At 38.8% G+C, this 26,833-nt stretch overlaps 2 protein-coding genes and 18 non-coding genes across 21 annotated transcripts; 2 read left to right on the plus strand and 18 right to left on the minus strand.

Moving 5' to 3' along the window:
• Positions 1-181: 181 nt before the first annotated feature.
• Trnam-cau lies at positions 182-254 on the minus strand. The gene has a single exon. It is a non-coding gene; the product is annotated as a tRNA-Met (tRNA).
• A 209-nt stretch (positions 255-463) lies between these two features.
• Trnak-cuu lies at positions 464-536 on the minus strand. The gene has a single exon. It is a non-coding gene; the product is annotated as a tRNA-Lys (tRNA).
• Positions 537-800: 264 nt separating this feature from the next.
• Positions 801-873, minus strand: Trnam-cau. Its single transcript has one exon. It is a non-coding gene; the product is annotated as a tRNA-Met (tRNA).
• Positions 874-1,081: 208 nt separating this feature from the next.
• On the minus strand, positions 1,082-1,154 carry Trnak-cuu. The gene has a single exon. It is a non-coding gene; the product is annotated as a tRNA-Lys (tRNA).
• Positions 1,155-1,410: 256 nt separating this feature from the next.
• On the minus strand, positions 1,411-1,483 carry Trnam-cau. The gene has a single exon. It is a non-coding gene; the product is annotated as a tRNA-Met (tRNA).
• Positions 1,484-1,693: 210 nt separating this feature from the next.
• Trnak-cuu lies at positions 1,694-1,765 on the minus strand. The gene has a single exon. It is a non-coding gene; the product is annotated as a tRNA-Lys (tRNA).
• A 253-nt stretch (positions 1,766-2,018) lies between these two features.
• Positions 2,019-2,091, minus strand: Trnam-cau. Its single transcript has one exon. It is a non-coding gene; the product is annotated as a tRNA-Met (tRNA).
• A 210-nt stretch (positions 2,092-2,301) lies between these two features.
• Trnak-cuu lies at positions 2,302-2,374 on the minus strand. The gene has a single exon. It is a non-coding gene; the product is annotated as a tRNA-Lys (tRNA).
• A 267-nt stretch (positions 2,375-2,641) lies between these two features.
• Positions 2,642-2,714, minus strand: Trnam-cau. The gene has a single exon. It is a non-coding gene; the product is annotated as a tRNA-Met (tRNA).
• Positions 2,715-2,925: 211 nt separating this feature from the next.
• Positions 2,926-2,998, minus strand: Trnak-cuu. The gene has a single exon. It is a non-coding gene; the product is annotated as a tRNA-Lys (tRNA).
• Positions 2,999-3,265: 267 nt separating this feature from the next.
• Positions 3,266-3,338, minus strand: Trnam-cau. Its single transcript has one exon. It is a non-coding gene; the product is annotated as a tRNA-Met (tRNA).
• Positions 3,339-3,544: 206 nt separating this feature from the next.
• On the minus strand, positions 3,545-3,615 carry Trnak-cuu. The gene has a single exon. It is a non-coding gene; the product is annotated as a tRNA-Lys (tRNA).
• A 266-nt stretch (positions 3,616-3,881) lies between these two features.
• Positions 3,882-3,953, minus strand: Trnam-cau. Its single transcript has one exon. It is a non-coding gene; the product is annotated as a tRNA-Met (tRNA).
• Positions 3,954-4,161: 208 nt separating this feature from the next.
• On the minus strand, positions 4,162-4,234 carry Trnak-cuu. The gene has a single exon. It is a non-coding gene; the product is annotated as a tRNA-Lys (tRNA).
• Positions 4,235-4,501: 267 nt separating this feature from the next.
• Trnam-cau lies at positions 4,502-4,574 on the minus strand. The gene has a single exon. It is a non-coding gene; the product is annotated as a tRNA-Met (tRNA).
• A 210-nt stretch (positions 4,575-4,784) lies between these two features.
• Positions 4,785-4,857, minus strand: Trnak-cuu. The gene has a single exon. It is a non-coding gene; the product is annotated as a tRNA-Lys (tRNA).
• Positions 4,858-5,124: 267 nt separating this feature from the next.
• Trnam-cau lies at positions 5,125-5,197 on the minus strand. The gene has a single exon. It is a non-coding gene; the product is annotated as a tRNA-Met (tRNA).
• A 210-nt stretch (positions 5,198-5,407) lies between these two features.
• Trnak-cuu lies at positions 5,408-5,480 on the minus strand. Its single transcript has one exon. It is a non-coding gene; the product is annotated as a tRNA-Lys (tRNA).
• Positions 5,481-8,824: 3,344 nt separating this feature from the next.
• Positions 8,825-13,097, plus strand: LOC114521127. Its single transcript, XM_028541538.1, has 3 exons — positions 8,825-8,972; positions 9,214-10,199; positions 11,905-13,097. Exon 2 carries the CDS (start codon positions 9,217-9,219, stop codon positions 10,183-10,185), a length of 969 nt encoding a protein of 322 aa, XP_028397339.1. The 5' UTR covers positions 8,825-8,972; positions 9,214-9,216; the 3' UTR covers positions 10,186-10,199; positions 11,905-13,097.
• Positions 13,098-14,184: 1,087 nt separating this feature from the next.
• LOC114521110 (putative ankyrin repeat protein RF_0381) lies at positions 14,185-22,909 on the plus strand. 2 transcript variants are annotated; one of them, XM_028541527.1, is made up of 4 exons: positions 14,185-14,354; positions 18,417-19,661; positions 19,821-21,058; positions 21,902-22,909. In XM_028541527.1, exons 2-4 carry the CDS (start codon positions 18,449-18,451, stop codon positions 22,703-22,705), a joined length of 3,255 nt encoding a protein of 1,084 aa, XP_028397328.1. In that variant the 5' UTR covers positions 14,185-14,354; positions 18,417-18,448; the 3' UTR covers positions 22,706-22,909. The 2 variants fall into 2 exon arrangements, with proteins under 2 accessions (XP_028397328.1, XP_028397327.1); XM_028541526.1 differs by having other exon boundaries at positions 18,417-21,058.
• The last annotated feature ends 3,924 nt before the right edge of the window (positions 22,910-26,833 follow it).

Raw genomic sequence — 26,833 nt, forward strand, 5'->3', positions numbered from 1 at the left:
AATTGAATTCATCCTGAAAATATTATATTATTCCATAATGAAAATGTCAAAAAAATTTCTCACCGGTAAAAAAAAAATCATTTAAGGAAATTTTTTGGTTTCAAAAGAGCTTGAAAATCATAATTTGAACAATATGTCAATAATTAGGCTTATAAATTATTATAGATATGTAAAAACGTTGTGCCTTGTCTGAGGATCGAACTCAGGACCTTTAGATTATGAGACTAACGCGCTACCTACTGCGCTAACAAGGCACTGCGCGGTAACTTCTCGAACACAAAGTTGGATGTCTGTTCGCCCAGTTTTCCGAAATAATACTCTTTCGAGGTCCATAAAGTCAAATTACTTACCTTATTTAATATAATTCAACCTGTTGCCTCCAGGGTCCATCCTCAAAGAATTCCGAAAATTTTATTGTACACTAGCTGGACATGATTGAAGCAAAGACAGACAATACATAAACCGCCCAACGTGGGGCTCGAACCCACGACCCTGAGATTAAGAGTCTCATGCTCTACCGACTGAGCTAGCCGGGCAACCCATGTAATCAGGCCATTCATTAGCTATTTTATAATATTTCGAACGTTTCAAATCTTAGAATTGCGTGTACCTGTGATGAATTGAATTCATCCTGAAAATATTATAATTATTCCATAATGAAAATGTCAAAAAACATTTCTCACCGGTTAAAAAATGATTCATTAAGAAATTTTTGGTTTTCAAAGAGAGCTTGAAATCATAATTTGAACAATATGTCAATAATTAGGCTTATAAATTATTATAGATATGTAAAAACGTTGTGCCTTGTCTGAGGATCGAACTCAGGACCTTTAGATTATGAGACTAACGCGCTACCTACTGCGCTAACAAGGCACTGCGCGGTAACTTCTCGAACACAAAGTTGGATGTCTGTTCGCCCAGTTTTCCGAAATAATACTCTTTCGAGGTCCATAAAGTCAAATTACTTACCTTATTTAATATAATTCAACCTGTTGCCTCCGGGTCCATCCTCAAAGAATTCCGAAAATTTTATTGTACACTAGCTAGACATGATTGAAGCAAAGACAGACAATACATAAACCGCCCAACGTGGGGCTCGAACCCACGACCCTGAGATTAAGAGTCTCATGCTCTACCGACTGAGCTAGCCGGGCAACCCATGTAATCAGGCCATTCATTAGCTATTTATGATATTTCGAACGTTTCAAATCTTAGAATTGCGTGTCTTTGATGAATTGAATTCATCCTGAAAATATTATATTATTCCATAATGAAAATGTCAAAAAACATTTCTCACCGGTTAAAAAATGATATCATAAGAAATTTTGGTTTTTCAAAAGAGCTTGAAATCATAATTTGAACAATATGTCAATAATTAGGCTTATAAATTATAGATATGTAAAAACGTTGTGCCTTGTCTGAGGATCGAACTCAGGACCTTTAGATTATGAGACTAACGCGCTACCTACTGCGCTAACAAGGCACTGCGCGTAACTTCTCGAACACAAAGTTGGATTGGTCTGTTCGCCCAGTTTTCCGAAATAATACTCTTTCGAGGTCCATAAAGTCAAATTACTTACCTTATTTAATATAATTCAACCTGTTGCCTCCGGGGTCCATCCTCAAAGAATTCCGAAAATTTTATTGTACACTAGCTAGACATCATTGAAGCAAAGACAGACAATACATAAACCGCCCAACGTGGGGCTCGAACCCACGACCCTGAGATTAAGAGTCTCATGCTCTACGACTGAGCTAGCCGGGCAACCCATGTATCAGGCCATTCATTAGCTATTTTATGATATTTCGAACTTAAATCTTAGAATCGCGTTTCTTTGATGATTGAATTCGTCTGAAAATATTATATTATTCCATAATGAAATGTCAAAAACATTTCTCACCGGTTAAAAAATAATCATTTAAGGAAATTTTTGGTTTTCAAAAGAGCTTGAAATCATAATTTGAACAATATGTCAATAATTAGGCTTATAAATTATTATAGATATGTAAAAACGTTGTGCCTTGTCTGAGGATCGAACTCAGGACCTCTAGATTATGAGACTAACGCGCTACCTACTGCGCTAACAAGGCACTGCGCGGTAACTTCTCGAACACAAAGTTGGATGGTCTGTTCGCCCAGTTTTCCGAAATAATACTCTTTCGAGGTCCATAAAGTCAAATTACTTACCTTATTTAATATAATTCAACCTGTTGCCTCCGGGGTCCATCCTCAAAGAATTCCGAAAATTTTATTGTACACTAGCTAGACATCATTGAAGCAAAGACAGACAATACATAAACCGCCCAACGTGGGGCTCGAACCCACGACCCTGAGATTAAGAGTCTCATGCTCTACCGACTGAGCTAGCCGGGCAACCCATGTAGTCAGGCCATTCATTAGCTATTTTATGATATTTCGAACGTTTCAAATCTTAGAATTGCGTGTACTTGTGATGAATTGAATTCGTCCTGAAAATATTATAATTATTCCATAATGAAAATGTCAAAAAACATTTCTCACCGGTTAAAAAATAAAATCATTTAAGGAAATTTTTGGTTTTCAAAAAGAGCTTGAAATCATAATTTGAACAATATGTCAATAATTAGGCTTATAAATTATTATAGATATGTAAAAACGTTGTGCCTTGTCTGAGGATCGAACTCAGGACCTTTAGATTATGAGACTAACGCGCTACCTACTGCGCTAACAAGGCACTGCGCGGTAACTTCTCGAACACAAAGTTGGATGTCTGTTCGCCCAGTTTTCCGAAATAATACTCTTTCGAGGTCCATAAAGTCAAATTACTTACCTTATTTAATATAATTCAACCTGTTGCCTCCGGGGGGTCCATCCTCAAAGAATTCCGAAAATTTTATTGTACACTAGCTAGACATGATTGAAGCAAAGACAGACAATACATAAACCGCCCAACGTGGGGCTCGAACCCACGACCCTGAGATTAAGAGTCTCATGCTCTACCGACTGAGCTAGCCGGGCAACCCATGTAATCAGGCCATTCATTAGCTTTTTATGATATTTCGAACGTTTTCAAATCTTAGAATGCGTGTACCTGTGATGAATTGAATTCATCCTGAAAATATTATAATTTATTCCATAATGAAAATGTCAAAAAACATTTCTAACCGGTTAAAAAATGATATCATTTAAGCAAATTTTTGGTTTTCAAAAAGAGCTTGAAATCATAATTTGAACAATATGTCAATAATTAGGCTTATAAATTATTATAGATATGTAAAAACGTTGTGCCTTGTCTGAGGATCGAACTCAGGACCTTTAGATTATGAGACTAACGCGCTACCTACTGCGCTAACAAGGCACTGCGCGGTAACTTCTCGAACACAAAGTTGGATGTCTGTTCGCCCAGTTTTCCGAAATAATACTCTTTCGAGGTCCATAAAGTCAAATTACTTACCTTATTTAATATAATTCAACCTGTTGCCTCCGGGGTCCATCCTCAAAGAATTCGAAAATTTTATGTACACTAGCTAGACATGATTGAAGCAAAGACAGACATACATAAACCGCCCAACGTGGGCTCGAACCCACGACCCTGAGATTAAGAGTCTCATGCTCTACGACTGAGCTAGCCGGGCAACCCATGTAGTCAGGCCATTCATTAGCTATTTATGATATTTTCGAACGTTTCAAATCTTAGAATTGCGTGTACCTGTGATGAATTGAATTCATCCTGAAAATATTATAATTATTCCATAATGAAAATGTCAAAAAACATTTCTCACCGGTTAAAAAAAAATCATTTAAGGAAATTTTTGGTTTTCAAAAAGAGCTTGAAATCATAATTTGAACAATATGTCAATAATTAGGCTTATAAATTATTATAGATATGTAAAAAACGTTGTGCCTTGTCTGAGGATCGAACTCAGGACCTTAGATTATGAGACTAACACGCTACCTACTGCGCTAACAAGGCACTGCGGTAACTTCTCGAACACAAAGTTGGATGGTCTGTTCGCCAGTTTTTCCGAAATAATACTCTTTCGAGGTCCATAAAGTCAAATTACTTACCTTATTTATTATAATTCAACCTGTTGCCTCCGGGGTCCATCCTCAAAGAATTCCGAAAATTTTATTGTACACTAGCTAGACATCATTGAAGCAAAGACAGACAATACATAAACCGCCCAACGTGGGGCTCGAACCAACGACCCTGAGATTAAGAGTCTCATGCTCTACCGACTGAGCTAGCCGGGCAACCCATGTAGTCAAGCCATTCATTAGCTATTTTATGATATTTCGAACGTTTCAAATCTTAGAATTGCGTGTACCTGTGATGAATTGAATTCATCCTGAAAATATTATAATTATTCCATAATGAAAATGTCAAAAAACATTTCTCACCGGTTAAAAAATGATATCATTTAAGGAAATTTTTTGTTTTCAAAAAGAGCTTGAAATCATAATTTGAACAATATGTCAATAATTAGGCTTATAATCTATTATAGATATGTAAAAACGTTGTGCCTTGTCTGAGGATCGAACTCAGGACCTTTAGATTATGAGACTAACGCGCTACCTAATGCGCTAACAAGGCACTGCGCGGTAACTTCTCGAACACAAAGTTGGGTGGTCTGTTCGCCCAGTTTTCCGAAATAATACTCTTTCGAGGTCCATAAAGTCAAATTACTTACCTTATTTAATATAATTCAACCTGTTGCCTCCGGGGTCCATCCTCAAAGAATTCCGAAAATTTTATTGTACACTAGCTAGACATCATTGAAGCAAAGACAGACAATACATAAACCGCCCAACGTGGGGCTCGAACCCACGACCCTGAGATTAAGAGTCTCATACTCTACCGACTGAGCTAGCCGGGCAACCCATGTAATCAGGCCTTTCATTAGCTATCTTATGATATTTCGAACGTTTCAAATCTTAGAATTGCGTGTACCTGTGATGAATTGAATTCGTCCTGAAAATATTATAATTATTCCATAATGAAAATGTCAAAAAACATTTCTAACCCGTTAAAAAATGATATCATTTAAGAAAATTTTTGGTTTTCAAAAAGAGCTTGAAATCATAATTTGAACAATATGTCAATAATTAGGCTTATAAATTATTATAGATACGTAAAAACTTGGGGCCTTGTCTAAGGATCGAACTCAGGACCTTTAGATTATGAGACTAACGCGCTACCTACTGCGCTAAAAAGGCATTGCGCGGTAACTTCTCGAACACAAAGTTTGATGGTCTGTTTGCCCAGTTTTCCGAAATAATACTCTTTCGAGGTCCATAAAGTCAAATTACTTACCTTATCTAATATAATTCAACCTGTTGCCTCCGGGGTCCATCCTCAAAGAATCCCGAAAATTTTTATGTACACTAGCTAGACATCACTGAAGCAAAGACAGACAATACATAAACCGCCAAACGTGGGGCTCGAACCCACGACCCTGAGATTAAGAGTCTCATACTCTACCGACTGAGCTAGCCGGGCAACCCATGTAGTCAGGCCATTCATTAGCTATCTTATGATATTTCGAACGTTTCAAATCTTAGAATTGCGTGTACCTGTGATGAATTGAATTCATCCTGAAAATATTATAATTATTCCATAATGAAAATGTCAAAAAACATTTCTAACCGGTTAAAAAATGATATCAATTAAGGAAATTTTTAGTTTTCAAAGAGAGCTTGAAATCATAATTTGAACAATATGTCAATAATTAGGCTTATAAATTATTATAGATATGTAAAACGTTATGGGCAGATTAAGATCTCCCACTCAATGAGTTTGAGTGTGAGTGAGCTTTTTGAATACGGGCCTAAGAGTCTAATGCTCTGCCGACTGAGCTAGCCGGGCAACCCATGTAGTCAGGCCATTCATTAGCTATCTTATGATATTTCGAACGTTTCAAATCTTAGAATCGCGTGTTTCTTTGATGAATTGAATTCGTCTTGAAAATATTATAATTATTCCATAATGAAAATGTCAAAAAACCTTTCTTACTGCTAAAAAAATGATAGCCTACTCCGCAGGCATCTCTTATATGTATTTGTATTAGGCATTTATATTTGGCTTGGGTTAGCTGTGTCGGGGAGTGAGAAAAAAAATTTGCTGGAGATATTATAATTATTCCATAATGAAAATGTCAGAAAACATTTCTCACTTGTTAAAAAATGATAACATTGAAGATAAATTTTTTTTAGTTTTCAAAGTGAGTTTAAAATCATAATTTTAACCATATGTTTGGTATATATAAACTAAGCACTGCAGGACCGCGTGTGTTGGGGGAGAATGGGATCCAGTCGGAACCTTCACGAAGTTTGGCATGAGCATCACCTCACGTGGTCAAGAGTTTGTGATATTATGAGATCAAGATCATGGTCAAGATGTTTCAGCAATGTTGCTCATACAAACAGCACAAGGTGTCTACGGGGAACTTTGCAAGTTCGATATCCTGGATCTTGCGGATTCATCTCCTGGGGCCGGTTGTATAAAACTCTTACTGAACTATGTTTTAACTACTTTTTAACCACCCAACTGTACTTAAAATGTAGTTAACTTTAATCACGTAGTGAAGCCAGTTGTATAAAAACGTAGTTAGCGTTAACTGTAGTTAAAGTTAACTATCCTCAAGGGCATCGTTAACTTGCCAAATTGTAGTTAAAAATGGCGTCTTGAGCTTTTGAGGAGTGAGAAAACATTATAATCAACAAAAACTAAGGTTTTCAACCGTTATCCATTCAGAAAAGGCCCCGTCGAAGCTTGTAAACCCTCAATATGCTTTTATTTTTGTCATTTGGGCAGCAGCGGAGTATATTTTTTCTTCGGGAGACGTGTCGATGCCAAAATACGATCCTAGCAAAGATTAGCCATCTCCATTTTCAATTGAAACCGGTATTTTGACTCAAAGAGACCTTTTTGTATTAAGAGCGCCGTTTTCGTTGAATTAAACTGAACTTTTTCCTTGTTTTATTGCATTTTTTACAATATTTTAAATCAAATCACGAAGAAACCAAAACCCCCATGACAGCCAAAAGGAATTACGACCAATGAGAAAATCTGACGATGGGAGCAGCAGTAATAGTGACAGCGAATCTACGGAATATTGTTATGCAGGCGAAAAAAAGCGAAAACACCCACAAACGTCAGCGTCAATAAATGGACAATTGACACCGGGTCCAGCATAAACGTAATTGATGAGAATACATTTGCAAAACTGAGGAACATATTGAACTTAAACAAACATCGGTCAAAGCATACCCCTTTAATTTTTATAAGCCAGTCAAAATGGAAGGGTATAATTTCGGGCTCTTGCGGAATTGAAACACGAATATACAGTAGCAATAATATACGTAATCTCAGACGACGGTGCATGGTTGTCTATTAAGCTCGGAAACAGCGCAAGAACTGGCTTTTGTCAGTTTACATCTTAATCAGATAAAAAAGAAACCTCACTAACCAGTTCAGAACAACCATCACAACCCAAACCACGTAAGGACGAAAACCTCCAACGCATTTTAGATAACTATACGTACCTGTTTTCAACGGATTAGGAATACTTAAAAACAAGCAAGTTAAATTATCCATCGACGAAAGTATTACCCCTGTGCCACAACATCAGCGACGGGTACCATTGCATCTGCGCCAAAAAGTGGAAAATAAAATAAAAAAGTTAAAGCATGATGTATCATTGTGAAAGTTCCTGAAAATACACCAACAGAATGGGTTTCCCCAGTGGTTATTGTTCCAAAGCAAAACAACAACATTCGACTATGTGTCAATACGCGTATCGCAAACACAGCCATCAAGCGAACGAGACACCCAATACCAACTCTTGAATCGGTCTCCATGGATGGAACTCAATGGAGCTTCGTTCGTCTCAAAACTCGACCTGTGCCAAGCATACCACCAACTAGAACTCAGTCCTGAGTCACGAAATATCACAACCTTTTGCACACATTTAGGACTGTTTGGGTGCAAGCGATTAAACTATGGCACCAACGCAGCGGCCCAGTTTTATCAACATACCTTACAGGAAGTACTCAAGATCATCAAAGGGGAATAAAGATGACATCATTGTATTTGGTACCACCAAGGAAGACCACGACCGTGCTCTGGAAGAATGTCTTACCCGACTACAAGTCTACAACAACACAACTCTACCTAAAATCTATAATCACTAATCAATAATATAATCTAATATAATGTAACCTAATCAAACGCAATCATTTCAGAATAATTATATGAATCAATACGAATATATTACGAAAATCTCTACGGTGTTGAGCGTGGTTTCGCCCATTGGAAACAGACACATAAACACTAAACAGCTTATGACCGAAACTGAAGCAGGCTCCACTCAACAGTCCGGTCATGAGCCATTTTGAGACTTCAATATTAGTAAATATAAAGAGACTTAAATATTAGTAGATACCAGCTCCGTGGGATTATCTGCGATACTATCTCAGAAGGATCGACAACAAAATGCTTTCATGCAATATTGTTGCCTATGCTAGTCGCGCTCTCTCTCCGGTGGAAAAACGTTACTCCCAAACGGAGAAGGAAGCCCTTGCCATCGTGTGGGGAATCAAGCATTTTTATCTGTACCTACTCGGGGCTCCCTTCACCCTGATAACCGATCACAAACCACTGCAGCTGATCTATAACAACCATCTCTCGAACGAAATCGCAATAGATAACGCGCCAACAGGGTAATTCCAAAAGGCACACGGATCATCATACCAGCAGCTCTACAAATGCGCGTGGTAATTTTACGACTTTTACGCGCCACTTCCCACGGGACAATACATTATCCCTTTGATTGACAATTCTACCAAATCACCACAGACATCCGGGTTACCATGAGATGCGCACGCACCGCCGTGGATCAGTGCATTGTTTATCGCCGTTGGATTCGCATGTGTTCTACATTTCTACGGGAATTTTTGTTTTAAAATCGTTCGATTTTGTTCATTTTAGCAGGTAAGTTAACTTTCTTTTATCCGCTTGTTTAGCGTGGCTAATTTTGTAGACGAGATCTACCATATTTATACAAATAAAAGCTGTTCAATTCCCGGTTTTGTGACGAGTCACATTGCCACGGTTGATTGTGTACAGGACGTGTCCTGTTCTATACTTTTTCCACGAGAATAAGACGTGTCTTTTCTTGTTGGTTTGGGCATTGTTTCGCCCGTTGATAGAGGCACTCTATCTTTCTGTTTAGATTATGGAGCAATCTACCGTTGAGTCCGGTACCGACCTTGGGAGCGGTACATCTTTGCCTCAATTTAAGGCTTTGTTTAAAGAGTTGTTAGACGAGACTAAAAACGACATTTTAACTCGAGTCCAGCAGAACATTGATCAAGTCTATTCTGATTTTGACATGGTCGCTATTGATGATGAAGCCGAAGGCTCCATCGCAGGAATTTCCGATCCTGGGCTCACTGATAAGATCGACAGCTTTGTGCAGCCAGCACAGGATAGTCCTAGTGTCGAGGGATCTTTTCAGACCTTAGCCGAAGAGTTTTCTGTAAATGAGCGCGCGTCTGCTCCAATCGCAGCTGGTTTAGCTGAAATTGTTAATGGGCTTTTAAAAGATAAGCTGCCCAAAGAGAAACTGCAGGAATTGCAGCCTAAGTATGTCCGGCCAGAAAATTGTCCGACGTTGGTTTCTCCTAAAGTGAATAAGCAGATTTGGCATCAAATGCGGCAAGATACTCGCAATCGTGATTCTGCTATTCAGAAAGCTCAGGGACTGATGATCTCCGGCCTCTGTGCGGTTCTTGAAGTATGTAATTCTGCTGGTGGAGACCAGAAACGTGTGCTAACTCATGCAGCTGTTTTGCTGCTGGCAGCCAATCGAGAAATTAACTTAAAGCGCCGCGATTTAATTCGCCCTGATTTGAACAAACAATATGGATCATTGTGTAACCCATCTGTCGCCATTTCTACCAACTTATTTGGCGATGATCTTAGCAAGGAAGTAGAGGAGGTGAGCAAATCTTATAAGCTTGGCAGTAAAGTCACTTCCGCACCACGTTTTGAGCCCTATAAAGTGTCCAGTGGACGAGGTATACGTGGACGTGGTCGATTTCATCAGAGTGCAGGACGCGGAAGAGCGAGGTCTTTTTTAGGCGGCGGCCGGGGGCTCACCCGTCCCCCATCCTCAATGTCCAAGACCAGCAAGAGTCAGTAGGAGTGACAAAACAGGTAGGTCAACGTTCTATTTCTTCTATCATTACCAATCAACCCACTTTTTCAGCTGGGGGTTTAAAGCATTGTGTCAAGGCATGGACAGAAATTACTTCAGATCCATTTGTTTTGGATGCTGTTACACATTGCCACATTGAATTTAATTCTTTACCTGACTCAGCCATTAGTAAATCTAGACCTTATTTTACTTTTAATTTAACGGAGCAAGAACTAATTGATTCTGAGATTGCCAAGTTCTTACAGAAAGGGATAATTAAGCAGTCCTTTTCAGAACCTGACCAAGTTGTTTCACCTATCTTTATTACCCCCAAGAAAGATGGATCTTCTAGAGTCATCTTCAATCTTAAAGGTTTAAATGAATATGTGTCCTATCATTTTAAGATGGATACTTTGGACACTGCTATTAAGCTCATGAGACTGGGTTGTTTCATGACTTCCATTGACCTAAAGGATGCTTATTATTCTATTCCGATTGCACCTGAATGTCAAAAATACCTGAAATTTATTTGGAAGGAAACACTTTATTGTTTTACTTGTTTACCTATGGGTTTATCTAGTAGTCCTAGAATATTCACTAAGGTTATGAAGCCGGTTTTTGCCACGTTACGGACCCAGTGGGGACACACTTGTTTAAGTTATATTGATGACTCTCTGTACATTGAAGACACACAGCAGGAATGCCTTCAGGCTACTTTACATGCTGTACAGCTTATTAGTGATTTAGGTTTTAAAATTCACCCGGATAAGTCTGTTCTTGTTCCAACTCAATGTATCGAGTTTCTTGGGTTTCTCTTAAATTCTGTCACTATGACAGTAACCCTTACTCCTTTGAAAAGGGATAAATTGATCCAGATGTGTCAGAAGTTTCGACAGCCGAATAAATTGTTTACTATTCGTCAGGTTGCATCCCTAATTGGATCCTTAGTTTCCTCCTTCCCCGGGGTTGAGTTTGGTCCGCTTTATTATCGCCAGTTGGAGGCAGATAAAGATTCTCATTTGAGAATACATCTTGGTGATTTTGATAAATTAATGTCTCTATCGTCGGATAGTTTAGAAGAGTTAACGTGGTGGATAACTACCATCCCCACGGCCAGCAAGAAAATTTGTCACCCCCAGCCGGATATTGTCTTACACACAGATGCATCCGGCGTCGGCTGGGGTGCAACACTGGACAACGGGCTAAGTACTTCTGGTGTCTGGTCTAATGCTGAAGCTCATCGCCATATTAATTTTCTAGAATTACAGTCGGTTTATCTAGCGCTCTCGTCTTTGTTAAATAATGCTAGTCTTGTTCATATTCGTTTAATGTGTGATAATATGACCGCAGTGACTTATATTAATGAAATGGGTGGTTGTAAGTCTGCCCATTGCAATTCTGTTGCTAGGCTAATTGGAATTGGGCTATTTCTAGGGGTATTTGGTTGTCAGCTGCTCACATTAGTGGCACTAACAATGTCGATGCTGACCACTTGTCTCGAAATCTTAATTTAAATCTGGAGTGGATGTTATCGAAAGAGACGTTTCAGACTATCATTAACGTCTTTGGTCGGCCTGACATAGATTTATTTGCTAGTCGTTTAAACACTCAACTTGCCAATTACGCCTCTTGGAAACCGGACCCACAGGCGAGCTTTATAGATGCCTTTTCAATTAAATGGCATAGTTTCTTTTATGCTTTCCCGCCTTTTTGTCTTGTCTCTAGGTGTGTCCAAAAGATCATTCACGACAAGTCAACAGGAATCCTAGTTGTTCCGCTATGGCCCACACAGCCCTTCTTCTCGGTCGTTCTCAGTCTTTTGGTGGAGACTCCGCGGATATTCAACGTGACTCCACAGAACCTAGTCCATCCCACTCTGGAGGGGGACGCATCCTCTACAAGGTCGACTACAGTTAATGGTCTGCAAATTATCCGCAGATCATTACAGGACGCAGATATTCCGACAGACATTGTCGATGTCATCATGCAGTCGTGGAGAGACGCGACCCACAAGCAATACAGCCATTACATCGCAAAGTGGATACAGTTTTGTGTGCAAGGGTCGTGTGATCCTCTGCGGCCAACTATAAAGGCCCTTTTGATGTTTTTGCATACACTTTTCAAGGCAGGTATGAGTTATTCCTCGCTTAATACGGCTCGTTCGGCTGTATCTACCTTGGATTTTACGCTTGATCGCAGCCCCAACCAGATCCCTGTTGGTCGTCATTTCCTCGTATGTAAATATCTCAAAGGCGTTTTCAATGTGGTTAAACCTGTCCCGAAATACCGTTCCATTTGATGGGTTGATCCTGTCCTCGACTATTTGGTTACATTATGGCCGTTACGCGATTTGTCCCTGAAGGACCTTACACTCAAATTGGTCTTATTGGTTGCTCTAACGACGGGCCAACGGTGTCAGGCGTTGACCTTTATGGATATCTCAGCGGATTACATGGTTAAAACAGTGGATTGTTATCGTTTCGCCCTTACTGCTCACCTTAAACAGGACCGTCCGGGGTCGGTGTTTGGAGACTTGTGTTTATATCGGTATACGGTTAAAGAACTGTGTGTTTATGAAACTTTGGACTGTTATTTAAACGTTACGAGGAATTTGAGGTCCTCTACCAGTTTGTTTGTGTCTTATATTAAGCCTTATAGTGCTGTAACCACATCGACCATTGGGCGTTGGATAAAAACCTTATTGGGTAAAGCCGGAGTGGATACAAAGCAATTCTCTGCTCACAGTACTAGGAGCGCAGCAACTAGCAAAGCGGTTGCTACTATCCCAGTGGACGTAATTTTAGCCACCGTTGGGTGGAAACAAGAGTCTACTTTTCGTCGTTTCTACAATAGACCAGTTGCAGTCACAGACCAAATGAGTCGAGCCATTTTGCACGAGTAGTTTAATTTTTTGTACGTGGTGGTCGTTAATTAAACTTTTGTTGTTATTTTTCTTGCATATGTGTTTTTCCCATTTTGTGTTCCCGGCTTTGAAATCTCATGGTAACCCGGATGTCTGTGGTGATTTGGTAGAATTAAGAATTAAACGAGACTTACCTAAGTTGAAGTTTGATTACAATTCTGCCAAATCAGTACAGTACAGAAGGGTTAATATGCCCGAAGTTCCCATAATTTTCTCCCGGCCCATTTTTTACCTCAGTGTGAGACGATGGTTATCGTTCTTCCTCATTAGCAGGGTCGTTCTTTTGTTTGTTTATACGTGAACACAAAACGTTTCTTTTTGAAAGCTGATCCACGGCGGTGCGTGCGCATCTCATGTTAACCCTTCTGTACTGTACTGATTTGGCAGAATTGTAATCAAACTTCAACTTAGGTAAGTCTCGTTTAATTCTTAAATACTCCCGATGCCCGGCGGAAGAGATAATCGACAGCTGGTACATGCTCGATTTAGTACAAGACGCCTGCTTAGGCATTCACACTGGCCTGAACAAGTGACCTTAACTCGATTTGCCCGCGAGAATAATAATATGCATGTTGTAGGATAGCGTACAGCAATCGCTATATTTCTTTGATTATGCACTTTTTCAAATGAGTGCCCCATGGTCCCAATTCTGCTACGCAGGCTAGCGGTAAACTTTTGTTCAACAATTTAATATTGCCAGTATTAGGAATTCTCGTACTAGGGCTTTTGATACTAAGTGATTTGATATTTACTCCGCTCCTAAAACGGCGGCCATTTTGATACGAGCCTGGATTCGGCCAGATAGGATCGCGTTATACTCCATGAACGTAGGCCGCTTTTAATAACATTAAGACACTGGTCCTTACGGCCAGTGTAAAAATGCTTAGTCGCAAATGACCTTCCCAAATTAAGACCTTTAAACCCTTTGGAAAAATTATCCTACATAAAGTGAAGTGTCCCAAAGTCTTACTTGACTTACCAAATTTTTGTACACATTTGATGGTAATTCACTCCAAAAGCCTGAGAACTAGTTTGCTATTCGGAGTTATCCCTCTTCCGGGAGGATGACTTCATTGAGATAACATACAGCATACTACAAATAGACAAGATGATCGATTGAACAATAGCAAATAATATTGGATAACTATGATAATATCTCGGCGGGAAACGATGATTACAAAGATTTCATGATATTTTATTAGCTTATTTTCGATGCTGGTCTGTCGATGTTGTAGGATATCAACTATTTAAGGTAGGAAGTTAATAAATAACTCTGCTTAGTCAGTAACTTTATTAATTAATAAAGTCAGATTAATCCTATATGTGCGAGGCATTGTGTTTGTATAGCAGTGTTAATAACCGTAAAGACCAATATTATACCTGGAATAGCCCTAAATATACAATTACATGAGTTACATGACAAAATCGAGGGCACAAATTCATACATTCGTCTTTTATGCCCGAATGATTCCTTTCAAAAGCGAATGTTTTTACGGTAATAAGAACATGAATATATAAATATACACCCACCAATATATGTATGAATATACGAACCTGAATATTCAAATATAGCTACATCATATAGTTGGTAATTTCTGTGTCTAAACCATGGCTGTTACGTCGATTAGAATGCCGGTTTTAGGGTGTAAATCTTCAAAGATGATGTAATTGATAAGCGAATATTAACCGCTTTGTCCAAATTTTGTCATTTTAATCTATTACAACACAAATGTTAAGGGCAAATGTTTGAATACTGCTTAGTTTGTTTTGAGCACAACAGCTACACATCCGGTTGGGGGCGAAAATTAGTAAACAGCCTTGTGAGCTCTAGAAATCAAGGCTTTGGCTCGGTCAAAATCTCTCAAATAAAAACCTCGACTTCGCTTCGGTTTTTATTCAGTGATATTCACCTCGTCCGATTTCAATTCGGCGAATAATTGTTTTATTAGTAATAGAGTCAGTTCTTAATAGCCAAAAATAGCGCGGACATTGGAGCGAAATAGCACGTCAGTTTCAGCGTCCTGCGCAGCAAGCGATTTAAAACAACGACGACGGAGACATAACAGACTTGGACACCTCCCTTATTTTCGGCCACAAATTGATCATATCAGATCAGGAAACTGATTCAATAATAGAAGGCCTACATAAGGAAAAACAAAAACTTTTAAGCACAGAAGACGAAAACCCAGAGACAAACAGCACACCTCAAATCACAATTAACCCCCAAATCACAACCAACACCACACCACACAATGACAAACCACAATCCATTCCTAACCCCAACAACATACCACCACACCTCCTGGAAACATTCCGCATTATTAGCACACAGAAAACCAACTCAAATGCACACTTGACAAAGACGGGAGGACATCTTAATGAATGCCTCACAAGAACTATACTTACTGTAACCATTGACTATCACAAACAGGAAATAACAAACACAGAGTTTAAAATACAACATAAAACTGCACAAATAAACAACAAATGTGACACAACGACTGCCAACAACATACGTACAACAAACCGACGCCATTGCAACCAAATACACAAAACAAGCCTGCCTAGCACCATCCCACAATCGCAACATAAAACTTAAACGACTTAACAACACAAAGACTAGAATCACTCCAACAACCTCCTCACCCCATAGGGCACCATACAGAACAATAACCAGCCAACCAACCAACAAACCCACACACACACCAACCAACAGACACAAACCAAAACCCCTCATGCAAACCCACACCACCATAAACCCGGAACAACTAGCACAAGAACAGTAACAAGAACACCACAACTTTGAATACCAACCCACTATCGACAACCCAATAACAACAGACACCAAACCCATCAACCAAACAACAATGAGCAACAATCAGCACCTCTCATAAACATTCCATCTCACTAGAACTACAACACCCAACAACAAATCCTGGATTTTCTAAGATGCAACAAACCCACACACCCCAAATGACAAAAAAAACAACTAAAACTTAACACAGATACAAACAATTACAACAAACGGAACATTTATTTCTATTTCTACACCCCTTAATCCGAAATTAACTATTCAACAAATTACTTATTATGTTCTTCTTTTGCCCACATATACACAACGTCCTAACCTTTTTCTCTAGTTGGTTTAATTCAGACAATTGTTACAAATTAACTTATAACTATATAAGAACTACAATATGGTTCCAATTACCTATGTCAAAATATAACATAAACACTGTGAATTTAACTTTGTTGACCACAACAGGTCATGCTTATAATTTTGGTTCATGAAAACAAGTGCAGAATAGATTTCGTCACATTCCGTGATTGTTTGTAATCAACACAATCCAGTATTCAGAGTACGTCTTTGCTTCGGCTACTTGTCAAATAATACATTTGGCTAAATAAGAATTGTCTGGCAAGTAGCCAACTATTTTCGTGAAGAGAAGCCTGAATTACTACCTCCCTTTTATCAACCAGCATTCAACAATTAAATGTCAAGTGCAGACTACAGATGGTGTCTAGGCAGTGATCAACTTTGGCCAACCAAGACTTCACCTTACCAAAACAATGCTAAAAAAGTAAAAACGTTAAAACTGTTCATTCCAAGAATTGTTTCTTGCGAACTGTGTATATATTTGATGTGAACTTTATAAACATATAATTAAACTGTCTCAGAAGTCTATTCTGCCTTGTATATATACTTGTTTTCATACGAAAAAAAAATGATAAACGTGACCTACTATAATTGCGGGAACCACTGAATATTTTGATAAAATACACAACAATAGTAACTCCGAATAAAGTAAGCATTTTGATTCAACGTTTCGACTTTATTTAGTCATCATCAGGAATGATGAATCATTCATTATTCATCATTCCTGATGATGACTAAATAAAGTCGAAACGTTGAATCAAAATGCTTACTTTTTTCGGAGTTACTATTGTTGTGTATTTTGTAACCTATACTGTGTTCAACAAAGTTAAGGGCCTAAAGGCGCAGGAGACTGAAACTGACGTACTATAATTATTATAGCGCTTCAATTTCCGCCTAATCTGGCTTCACTTTTTGGCCTCACGGAAGTCTTAATTTCTTACCCCGACGGTCGCCCGCCGTGCATCGGAGCAAACAAAAGTCTCACGGCACAAACAAAAATCTTACGGCACAAACTAAAGTCTCACGGCACAAACAAAAGTCTCACGGCACAAACTAAAGTCTCACGGAACAAACAAAAATCTTACGGCACAAACTAAAGTCTCACGGCACAAACAAAAGTCTCGCGGCACATCACCAAAATATCACGCACGAGCATAGATCAAAACTGTCCCAAGGCAGCCAACTTAGTAACAAGTGTTTATTTAAAATGGCTTCTTAGGGCTTTGAGGTAGTTATATACCCTCTTTCAAGCGGTATCTCGCCAAGCGGGCCAACCCGCCTGGCCATATTAGCGCACAGAAGCCTTTATTAGGCAATGTACTCATGGCGAGATCTCTCAAGCCGGGCTGTCTTGCTAAGCGGGCCAACCCAGCTCTCATATAAACAGCCCCTTAGTCCTCCTTAATCCCCTTTAGCCCTCCCTAAGGAGGTCTAAGAAGATGTAAGGACGGCTAAGGAGGGTTAAGGATGACTAAGGAGGGCTAAGGAGATGGAAGGAACCTTAAGGAAGCCTAGGGAGGGTTAAGGAGGACTAAGGAGGACTTATTAAGGCAGTCTAATGAGATGTAAGGCTAAGGAGGTCTAAGGAGAGATAAGGAGATGTAAGAAACCTTAAGGAAGCCTACTTAAGAAGCTTAAGCAGGTCTAAGGAGATGTAAAGACGGCTAACGAGGACTAAGTTGGTCTAAGGAGGGCTAAGGAGGACTAAGGAGAGCTAAGGAGATCGAATGAGGGGTAAGAGGGGCTAAGGCGGACTAAGGAGGCATAAGGGGACTAAGGAGGTCTAAGGAGGAAAAAGGAATGTTAAGGAAGGCTAAGAAGTGCTAAGGAGGACTTAGCACGTTCACACGCCGGTACCGGATCCCTTTATCGCGACATCTTCGTTTGCCGTTATACAGCAACGATTATTAATGAATGCTTAATTAATTTGATAGAATTGGTATATTTATTCAGGGCTTTAACATGAAAACTAAAATCTTTCATTAACTTCAAAATTTGACCTGCAGTGATAGTAATCAGGTACCGTGTGCATGAACAGGGATTAAAAGTCAGTCGATAAAATGTTGAGGAATCTCTGAACATTCGCTCTCCCCCCTCCCTGAAGTTCGTTCGGCGGGTTCCTGGTGTTTACGATTTATCTTTGTGTTGCAAATGCAGGTATTGAAAAGAAGAAAAAGACAAGTGGAAGTATGAATGTCTGCGAAGAAGAAAAACTACAATTTTGGGACGAAATAAGAAAGCAAGTTGAATGTGGTGAAAACAAAGAAGATCGTTGGAAGAGGACAATTCTTTGGCGCGCTTTTCAGTTCAGCCCAGTTGATAAAAAAATTGTCAATTATTTAGTTGAACATGGGGCAGACATTTATTCCAAGAACCAAGATGGTGAAACAGTTTTTTGGATGGCGACGAAAAATGGTTTATTTGATCTTGTTAAGTATTTTGTTCAATATGGCCCTGAACATAATTTTCGAGACGATTACATAGCTCTTCAAAAGGCAATACAGTCTTCATCGTTAGAAATTGTGAAATATTTCGTTGATGATTGTGGTGCTGATATAAATTTTAAAGATAGGTCAGGCAAAACTGCTTTACATTATGCAGTTCACGTTGGTGTAACAGACATTGTCATCTACTTAGTAGAACAGGGCGCTGATGTTAATGTCAAGGACACTGACGGGTGGACAGTGCTGTACACTGCTGTTTCTGAAGGTAGGCTAGGAATGATAAAATATCTTGTTCAACAGGGATCTAATGTGAATAGCAGCAATACTGACGGCTGGACATTGCTGCACAGTGCTGTTTCTAAATGTACGTTAGAAATAGTAAAATATCTTGTTGAACATGGCGCTGATGTAAATGGCAAGGACACTGACGGGTGGACAGTGCTGCACACTGCTGTTACTGAAGGTACGCTAGAAGTGGTGAAATATCTTGTTGAACAGGGCTCTAGAATAAATGGTGAAAATACTAAAGGGTGGACGGTGCTGAGCTATGCTGTTACTACAGGAATGCTGGAAATAGTGAAATACCTTGTCGAAATGGGCGCTGATGTAAATGGCGAAAATACTCACGGGCGGACAGTGCTGCATGCTGCTGTTACTAATGGTACGCCAGAAATGGTTAAATATTTCGTTGAAAAGGGTGGTGATGTAAATGGCCATGATACTAACGGGTGGACAGTGCTGCAGGCTGCTGTTACTAAAGGTACGCTAGAGATGGTAAAATTTCTTGTTCAACAGGGCGCTGATGTAAATGGCAAGAAGACTAACGGGTGGACAGTGTTACACTATGCAGTTATTAAAGGTACGCTGGAAATGGTGGAATATCTTGTTAAAAAGGGCGCTGATGTAAATGGTGAAGATAGTTACGGGTGGACAGTGCTGCACCATGCTGTTCATAAAGGTAAGATAGAAATGGCAAAATATCTTATTGAAATGAGCGCCGATGTAAATGGCGAAGATAGTTACGGAAGGACAGTGCTGCACGCTGCTGTTAGTAAACGTAGTACGCTAGAAATGGTGAAATATCTTGTTAAAAAGGGCGCTAATGTTAATTTCAAAGATTCTTACGGGCGGGCAGTGCTCCACGCTGCTGTTGCTAGTGGTACGCAAGAAATGGTAGAATATCTTGTTGAAATGGGCGCTGATGTCAACGGCGAAGATAGTTACGAGTGGACAGTGCTGCACGCTGCTGTTACTAAAGGTACACTAGAAATGGTGAGAAATCTTGTTGAAAAGGGAGCTGATGTAAATGGCAAGATGACTAGCGGGTGGACAGTGCTGCACGCTGCTGTTACTAAAGGTACGCTAGAAATGGTAAAATATCTTATTAAAAAGGGCGCTGGTGTAAATGGCAAAGATATATATAGGTGGACAGTGCTGCACGCTGCTGTTACGGATGGGTCTCCAGAAATGGTAAAATATCTTGTTGAAAAGGGCGCTGAAGTAAGTGGCAAGATGGCCAGCGGGTGGACAGTTTTGCACGCTGCTGTTACTAAAGGTAAACTAGAAATGGTAAGAAATCTTGTTGAAAAGGGCGCTGATGTGAACAGTAAGATGACTAACGGATGGACTGTGCTGCACGCTACTGTTACCAAAGGTACGCACGAAATGGTGGAATATCTTGTTGAAATGGGCGCTGATGTAAATGGCAAGAACACTAACGGTTGGACAGTGCTGCACTCTGCTGTTACTAAAGGTACGCTAGAAATAGTAAAATATCTTGTTGAAAAAGGTGCTGATGTAAATGGCAAGGATACGGCCGGAATGACAGCTCTGGAAGCTGCTGTTGAGGCTGGTGAACTAGACATTGTCAAATATTTAGTTGGACAGGGCACAGCTGCCGAGTGGAAAGTTCTGGATCGTGCTGTTAGAGTTGGTAAATTAGACATGGTGAGATATTTTGTCGAGCAGGGTGCCGATGTAAATGGCGAGGATGGTGATGGATGGACAGTGCTGCACGCTGCTGTCGATGCTGGTGCATTAGAAATTGTCAAGTACTTAGTTGAACAGGGTGCTGACATAACTCTAAAAAGTAAAATAAACGTTCATACTCTTGGCATTGACATCTTGAAGATGGCTGTTGTGAAAAATTCAGTTGTTTTGGTAAATCTCCTGTTGCAAAGGAACATTGTTGTATTGAGAGCTGGAACATTTCTTGTTGAAGGAAGGCAAATGAGTCTTCTTGAATGGAGTTTTCATCTTGGCCATGATGAAATTACAACTATCCTCAAAAGTTCTGTAAAACATCGTGAGAAAATTCAGATGTTGAAAACAATGAAATGCAACCAGTTGGAAAAGGTAATAATTATTTCAAACATGTATGAGTTTGTACTGTTATGAGTTTGTGTACTAACCAAGGTTAATAGAATGTTTAAAATCTATGACGTCGCATCGTTAGTGGTGGGTAACATAATTTAACTCGTTACCAGACTGCGATCCAAATAACTAAAATTACGATTATTTCCACTCACATCCGTAATGAACCATTGACATGGGTATATACAAATAGCCGCACAAGAGACATTTTGAAACCGGGTGTGTACAACCTATACAAGATAATTATTCGAATTATATCTCTTTGCTTCAAGATTTTGAAAATGTGGTAAAAATTTAGACAAATATGGTATAACATTATAACATGCCATAACGTATGACATTTATTAAGATTGGCCTAAATCAAAATTACGTGTTTCTTGTTGCCTGGCGACAGATCATGGGAATCATAATTTATTTGCAATAACCCATGAAGATCGTGGTTTATTCAAAATAACCCATGAAAATCATGGTTTATTGAAAAATGACAGCATGCAACGAAGCGTGGATCTTCGATGCAGCAATCAATGAACTCAGATTGTATGTTAAAAGTGTCAGACTTTATGCTCTTGTTTTGTTTACAAACAAACGCACTTGCTGATCATACAATGAACTCAAATCATTGTATGATAACATTTAATCAGTATTGAAATTTCTCGTTCATTGTATGGTCAGCGCGTGCGTTTATTTGTGAACAATAGACTCACAACAGTCTCTAACCCTTAAGTAACCAATAAGATTTAACTCTTGTCTCCCTTTTTTATACGCCCAGATGTTTTGTTGCTTTTTTCTTCTCGCCATTAGTAATTTATGTAGTTTCTCCCATAGATTGAAATACCCATGCAGGCTTTTGTCGCAAACAATCAATTCAAAATTGGCGATGGTGGCTATTCTTGCGTCTATGTTGGTCTTATGAAAGATGGCAACGAAGTAGCAGTTAAGAGAATTTTGGTACAAAGTGACGATAAAACAGTTGAAAACGAAAAGGAAATCATGGCTCTTATTAAAACAGACAACTCTCCATATATTGTGAACTATCGACATTTTCACCGTGACGATACATTCATGTACCTTGTTGTTGAACTTTGCGAAGAAAACTTAAGGAAACATGTTCATGAATGTAGTTTTGAACATCTGCAAGAGCATGGTCCACGAATGATTAAGGAAATTCTATCCGGACTTGAATTTCTTCATGGTAAAGGAATATTGCACAGAGATCTAAAACCATCAAACGTTCTGGTTGATATCGAAGGTCGCATGAAATTAGCGGATTTTGGAATAAGCCGCGTTCTTAATGACGATGAAACGACAGTTGAAACATTTGCTAAAGGTACTCCCGGATGGATGGCGCGGGAGGTAATTGAAGCTATAGACAAAACAGAAAAGGGTCCTTTCAAAAAGAAATCAGATGTCCAGGTCGCGGGTATGATTGCTTTCTTCATCTTGACTAAAGGTGACCACCCTTTCGGTTCTTCGTTAGATCGAATGAAAAATATTTTGAAAGGAAACTCTGTCAATTTGAAGAAACTTGGTGTTCGTAGAGCCCGAAAGTTTGTTTCGTGGCTGATTCGTCACAAGATTGATGATAGACCTTATGCTCACGAAGCGCTGAAAGATTCTTTTGTTCCCTGAGACTACACCAAAATACAGAAATTGTCCACAGAGACTAGCGACGACGAGCTTCGATCATGAAGAAAAAATATTATTAGGATTTGGACATTTCAAATCTCTCTATATCACAACATTGTATTCTTTTGTTGTTGAACTGCATGAGGCCAAATCAACACGATTTACTATTTTCATAATTTACTGCATAATACATGCATTCATTTTGTCGTATATATATATATATATATATAATATATATAATATATATATATATATATATATATATATATATATATATATATATATATATATATATATATATATATATATATATAATTTAGGCAAAAATCTTAGCGTGCAAAGACATGACAATGCATAATTAATGAGGCTTTAAAAATGACATTTTAAAACGAAAAAGAGAAAATAATCTAAGATTTGGCGGCTGTACGTTCGCGTTGGTATTGACCAAATGCTTTGAGACTTTGTTAGTTAAAACAACATGTTCCATATTTCCCCCCCCCCCCCCATGTAATCAGATTGCATTTTAAACGTGTCATTTTTTGGCGCAAGCTCATTCAAAAGTGCTTTTCGCTAGCAAAATTCTCACTCTACAAATGGTTCTTTTTTGAGACAATATCGCTGTCAGATAAACCAATGGACGTCAAACAACTTATTTCCACCAAAGGTTTTACCAAGCATGCGCCCTGATTAATTTAGCGACGTTTTTCTAACTGTAAACTTTTTTTGGTATATATATATATATATATATATATATATATATATATATATATATATTGACCGTATGTATATAACGTTGGTGCACGTACTCTGTTTTGCGACAAAAGTTTGTCCATTATGTCGGAGAGTCGAGTTTTGTAAAAATCGCGTCGTTTTTTGTCGTTCTATTCTGTTCCTATAAAATTATGGCATATAGATCTAGTTGACTTATATTCTCGTTTCTATTTTTTCTTGACACAAACTCTAGCTCCTTTCATTGAGAGGAATTAATAACAAATGCGATTACGGGCTTCACCGTAGCATTGTGCTGTGATCTAGCGGCTTACTGAAAGAGGCAGATGTAAACTATCTTAAAAAAGCTATTGCCGGGGCCGAGTTAAGAGGTTTCAAAATTGAGCTGAAAAATATTCTTCGATTAGCATGAGCCCAGTGTGGGGTGTATGCATCGCCTGAGTGTTTCCCCTGCATAGATTTTACTGTAGGCACAGAATACGTATAATCCATACAATCTATGCATCAGTTCACCATTTTTAAACTTTTCCACTTTGATGATCTACCGATCTACGATCTATACTAACGTTAGTATTTTTCGGGTTTTTGCGGCTCGGCGAGCTCACGTGCAATGAGAAAGTTTTAAGCTTTTACGCGCGTGTACGTACGTGCAAAAAAACGCGACAGTGGAAAGCAGCAGCCTTTAATTAATCCGATTGTGAACCGCGATAGGAACACTTTTTCGCTATACAAACCGGGACACAATGCTCACAATTCATGACCGTTCTCATCAAGGAATCTAAGACCGACCCATTTCGTCTTGGACACACAATCACAATCAGGCCTACCAACTCAGAAATTTGCTCAGAAGGCGTGGGGACCAAGCTTTCTAACAAAAATTTCAATGCAAAAACGATGGGATGAAAATTATGTAGTCTCAACCAAAGAGTTTATTTGAAAACTTTCCATATAACATATGCTGTTAGCCAGGTTGGTTTCTATTAATACATTTTAAACAAAAAGAGAATAATTCTAGTCCATTTGTTATGGAGCAGCAGTTTCCCAGAAGATTTAATCACCACATTTTATCTCATTTTCTTCTTTCGAGTTTAATGCTTCACAACATCTGCAAAGCATTGATTTACAGTAAAATTATTTATGCCTATCCCCACCACATGAAGCATGTTTGAGTATGGGGTATCTAGGGGTATATAGGTCTTCACTCGTGTAGTAATAACTGATATTAAAACGAAAGATGTCTTGACGTTAAATGACAGTACTGACGAAATTGTTATTGTTTCATTTAAAAAAAAGCTGATAACACGGGAAAAATATTTCCGTGAGCTCATACAACGCCTGACGTCAGTATATAACTTTTTCTTAACTATGCCTTTTTTGCTGCTGTTCTGTTACACACGAATTTGAATAAAACTATCGTAACAGTAAACTGAAATAAATTTCTGCCAAGACATACGCTGCCCGTCGCGCTTGACGTCATCCTTTTATAAACAACACGCGTCTGAAAATACCGTGCTGTGAGGCGCTGTTTTCAAATTAACACTAGAACATTGTTAAATAAAATTGTCTTTGTTGCAAACAGTGTGACATTGCGAGGGCATGTTTTGAGGTCATGATTTTCCCTTGGGAGAATGGCTACTAATTGCGACATATTGTTGAGATGGGACACTGGGATACAGGAAAATTCCGCTGAAAAGTTTAGACTAACCCAATTCATTAGAAAAACACGTATGAGATATTCGTTAACGGCATAATTACAACAGGCAAAAAATTACATTTGTGCACCCAGCTTTTACGAAATCTGCCGTATCGAAACGTACTTTTATCGTGCGAGTAAAATTATAAACTCTTTCGCACAAACTTGGCAGCTATAATGATAATCTTAGAGCTTTGTTTACGGACAAAGCATCAATACTATGATGCCCTGGTATTCAGAATCCTGCTGATCGTATTCACATTGAAAGATGATTACATTTCGTGTCGCTATATGTATGTCTCCCGAAGAAAGCAATGTTCGGCAAAAGTTTCATAGGCCACAATATGGCCGGTATTTGAACGAAATTGCATGTCAAGATGCGAATGTACATGGACAAATATGGCTTTTTTTAATATAACCCTGCGCTACTATTTTTAATACTTAAGAGGAGTAATAACAGAGGAGTTACGTCCGCTGTGTTCTGGGGCCGGTTGTACGAAGGCTGGTTAGCGTTTCTAAAATAACCTTTCTAAAAATGCTTGAAAAGCAATAAAATTTTAGCTTTGGGAGCAATAATTACTAAAGAGGATCCTCAATTTAGGAATGCTAAGGTTTAATCAAAGTTTCAGCCAACAACGGGCAATTTGAAAGCTATTGGAAAATCCACTATCCGGTGGATTGCGCTATCTGGATTTCATACAACCGGCCCCAGATTTCTTCTTGTGGTAACACCGAGACAGTAACTGTGACAGTGACTGTGCGGTTTCTACTGAAGCTGGAAAGTTTCGACTGTATAGATTTGTAAATAATTGTTTTCCTCCGGTATAATACAGATATAGTTATCACTCTACAGCTTAAAATTATAAACTATTCTATGAAAGAGCTTTACAAAGATTGGTATAGGTTTGTTACCCGTCTCCAGTGTCAAAACGTTTTACAGATTTTAGGAAAATTGTTTTGAAGAGATATCCAATAGCGCAAGACATTGAATTCCACGCGCCATCCTTAGTATTAATTGTGGCAAAGGTGTAAATTAACTACTGCATATTTAAGCGGTCTTCATTGAGTTTGGGTTTTGGTCGAGGGTCGAGGGTCGAGGGTAGTAAGTCGAGGGTCGAGAGTGAGGTCGAGGGTAAAGTCGAGGGTGAAGTCGAGGGTCAATTTTTATCGCATTTTGCAATCGGCAATGTCGAGCGTATATTTTCCGCCCTGTTGTCCGAAACTATTATAAGTGAATTGACAGTTGCATGTGAACAACGCATGCAGGCAGCTCACCGCTTCTGCAAACAGTTGCATGTTACACTGGAAAGAGTAAAATAGCCATAGGAAGAGTATGGTATATTTGTTATTTTCGCATTGCTATTTACGCGTTACGGCTTGTGATGCTTGTTTTTCAAACTGAAATGCAGGCATAGTACAATATGTACAATACAACATAATTTTTTTATAACAATATTCTTGTACGTTTGCATAGTGATATAAAATTAGCTTGTAGGTATACCACGTAAATATTTTATACTGCAAAGATAATTAAAACTTAAAGCTTAAAAAGCTTAAAAGCAAAGCTTAAAACTCTCTCTTAATACGTCTAGAAGAACATACGACGAACTGCGAGAAGGTAAACTGGATAAGTCTGCTGTAGCTCGCCATGCTTTGCAGTATTAAATACGTACGCGATGCACCTACAATTTACTTATTAGTAATGAATC

Source organism: Dendronephthya gigantea, unplaced genomic scaffold (assembly GCF_004324835.1).
Source record: "Dendronephthya gigantea isolate DGI-Jeju-01 unplaced genomic scaffold, DenGig_1.0 000019F, whole genome shotgun sequence".
Classification (NCBI taxonomy): domain Eukaryota; kingdom Metazoa; phylum Cnidaria; class Anthozoa; order Malacalcyonacea; family Nephtheidae; genus Dendronephthya; species Dendronephthya gigantea.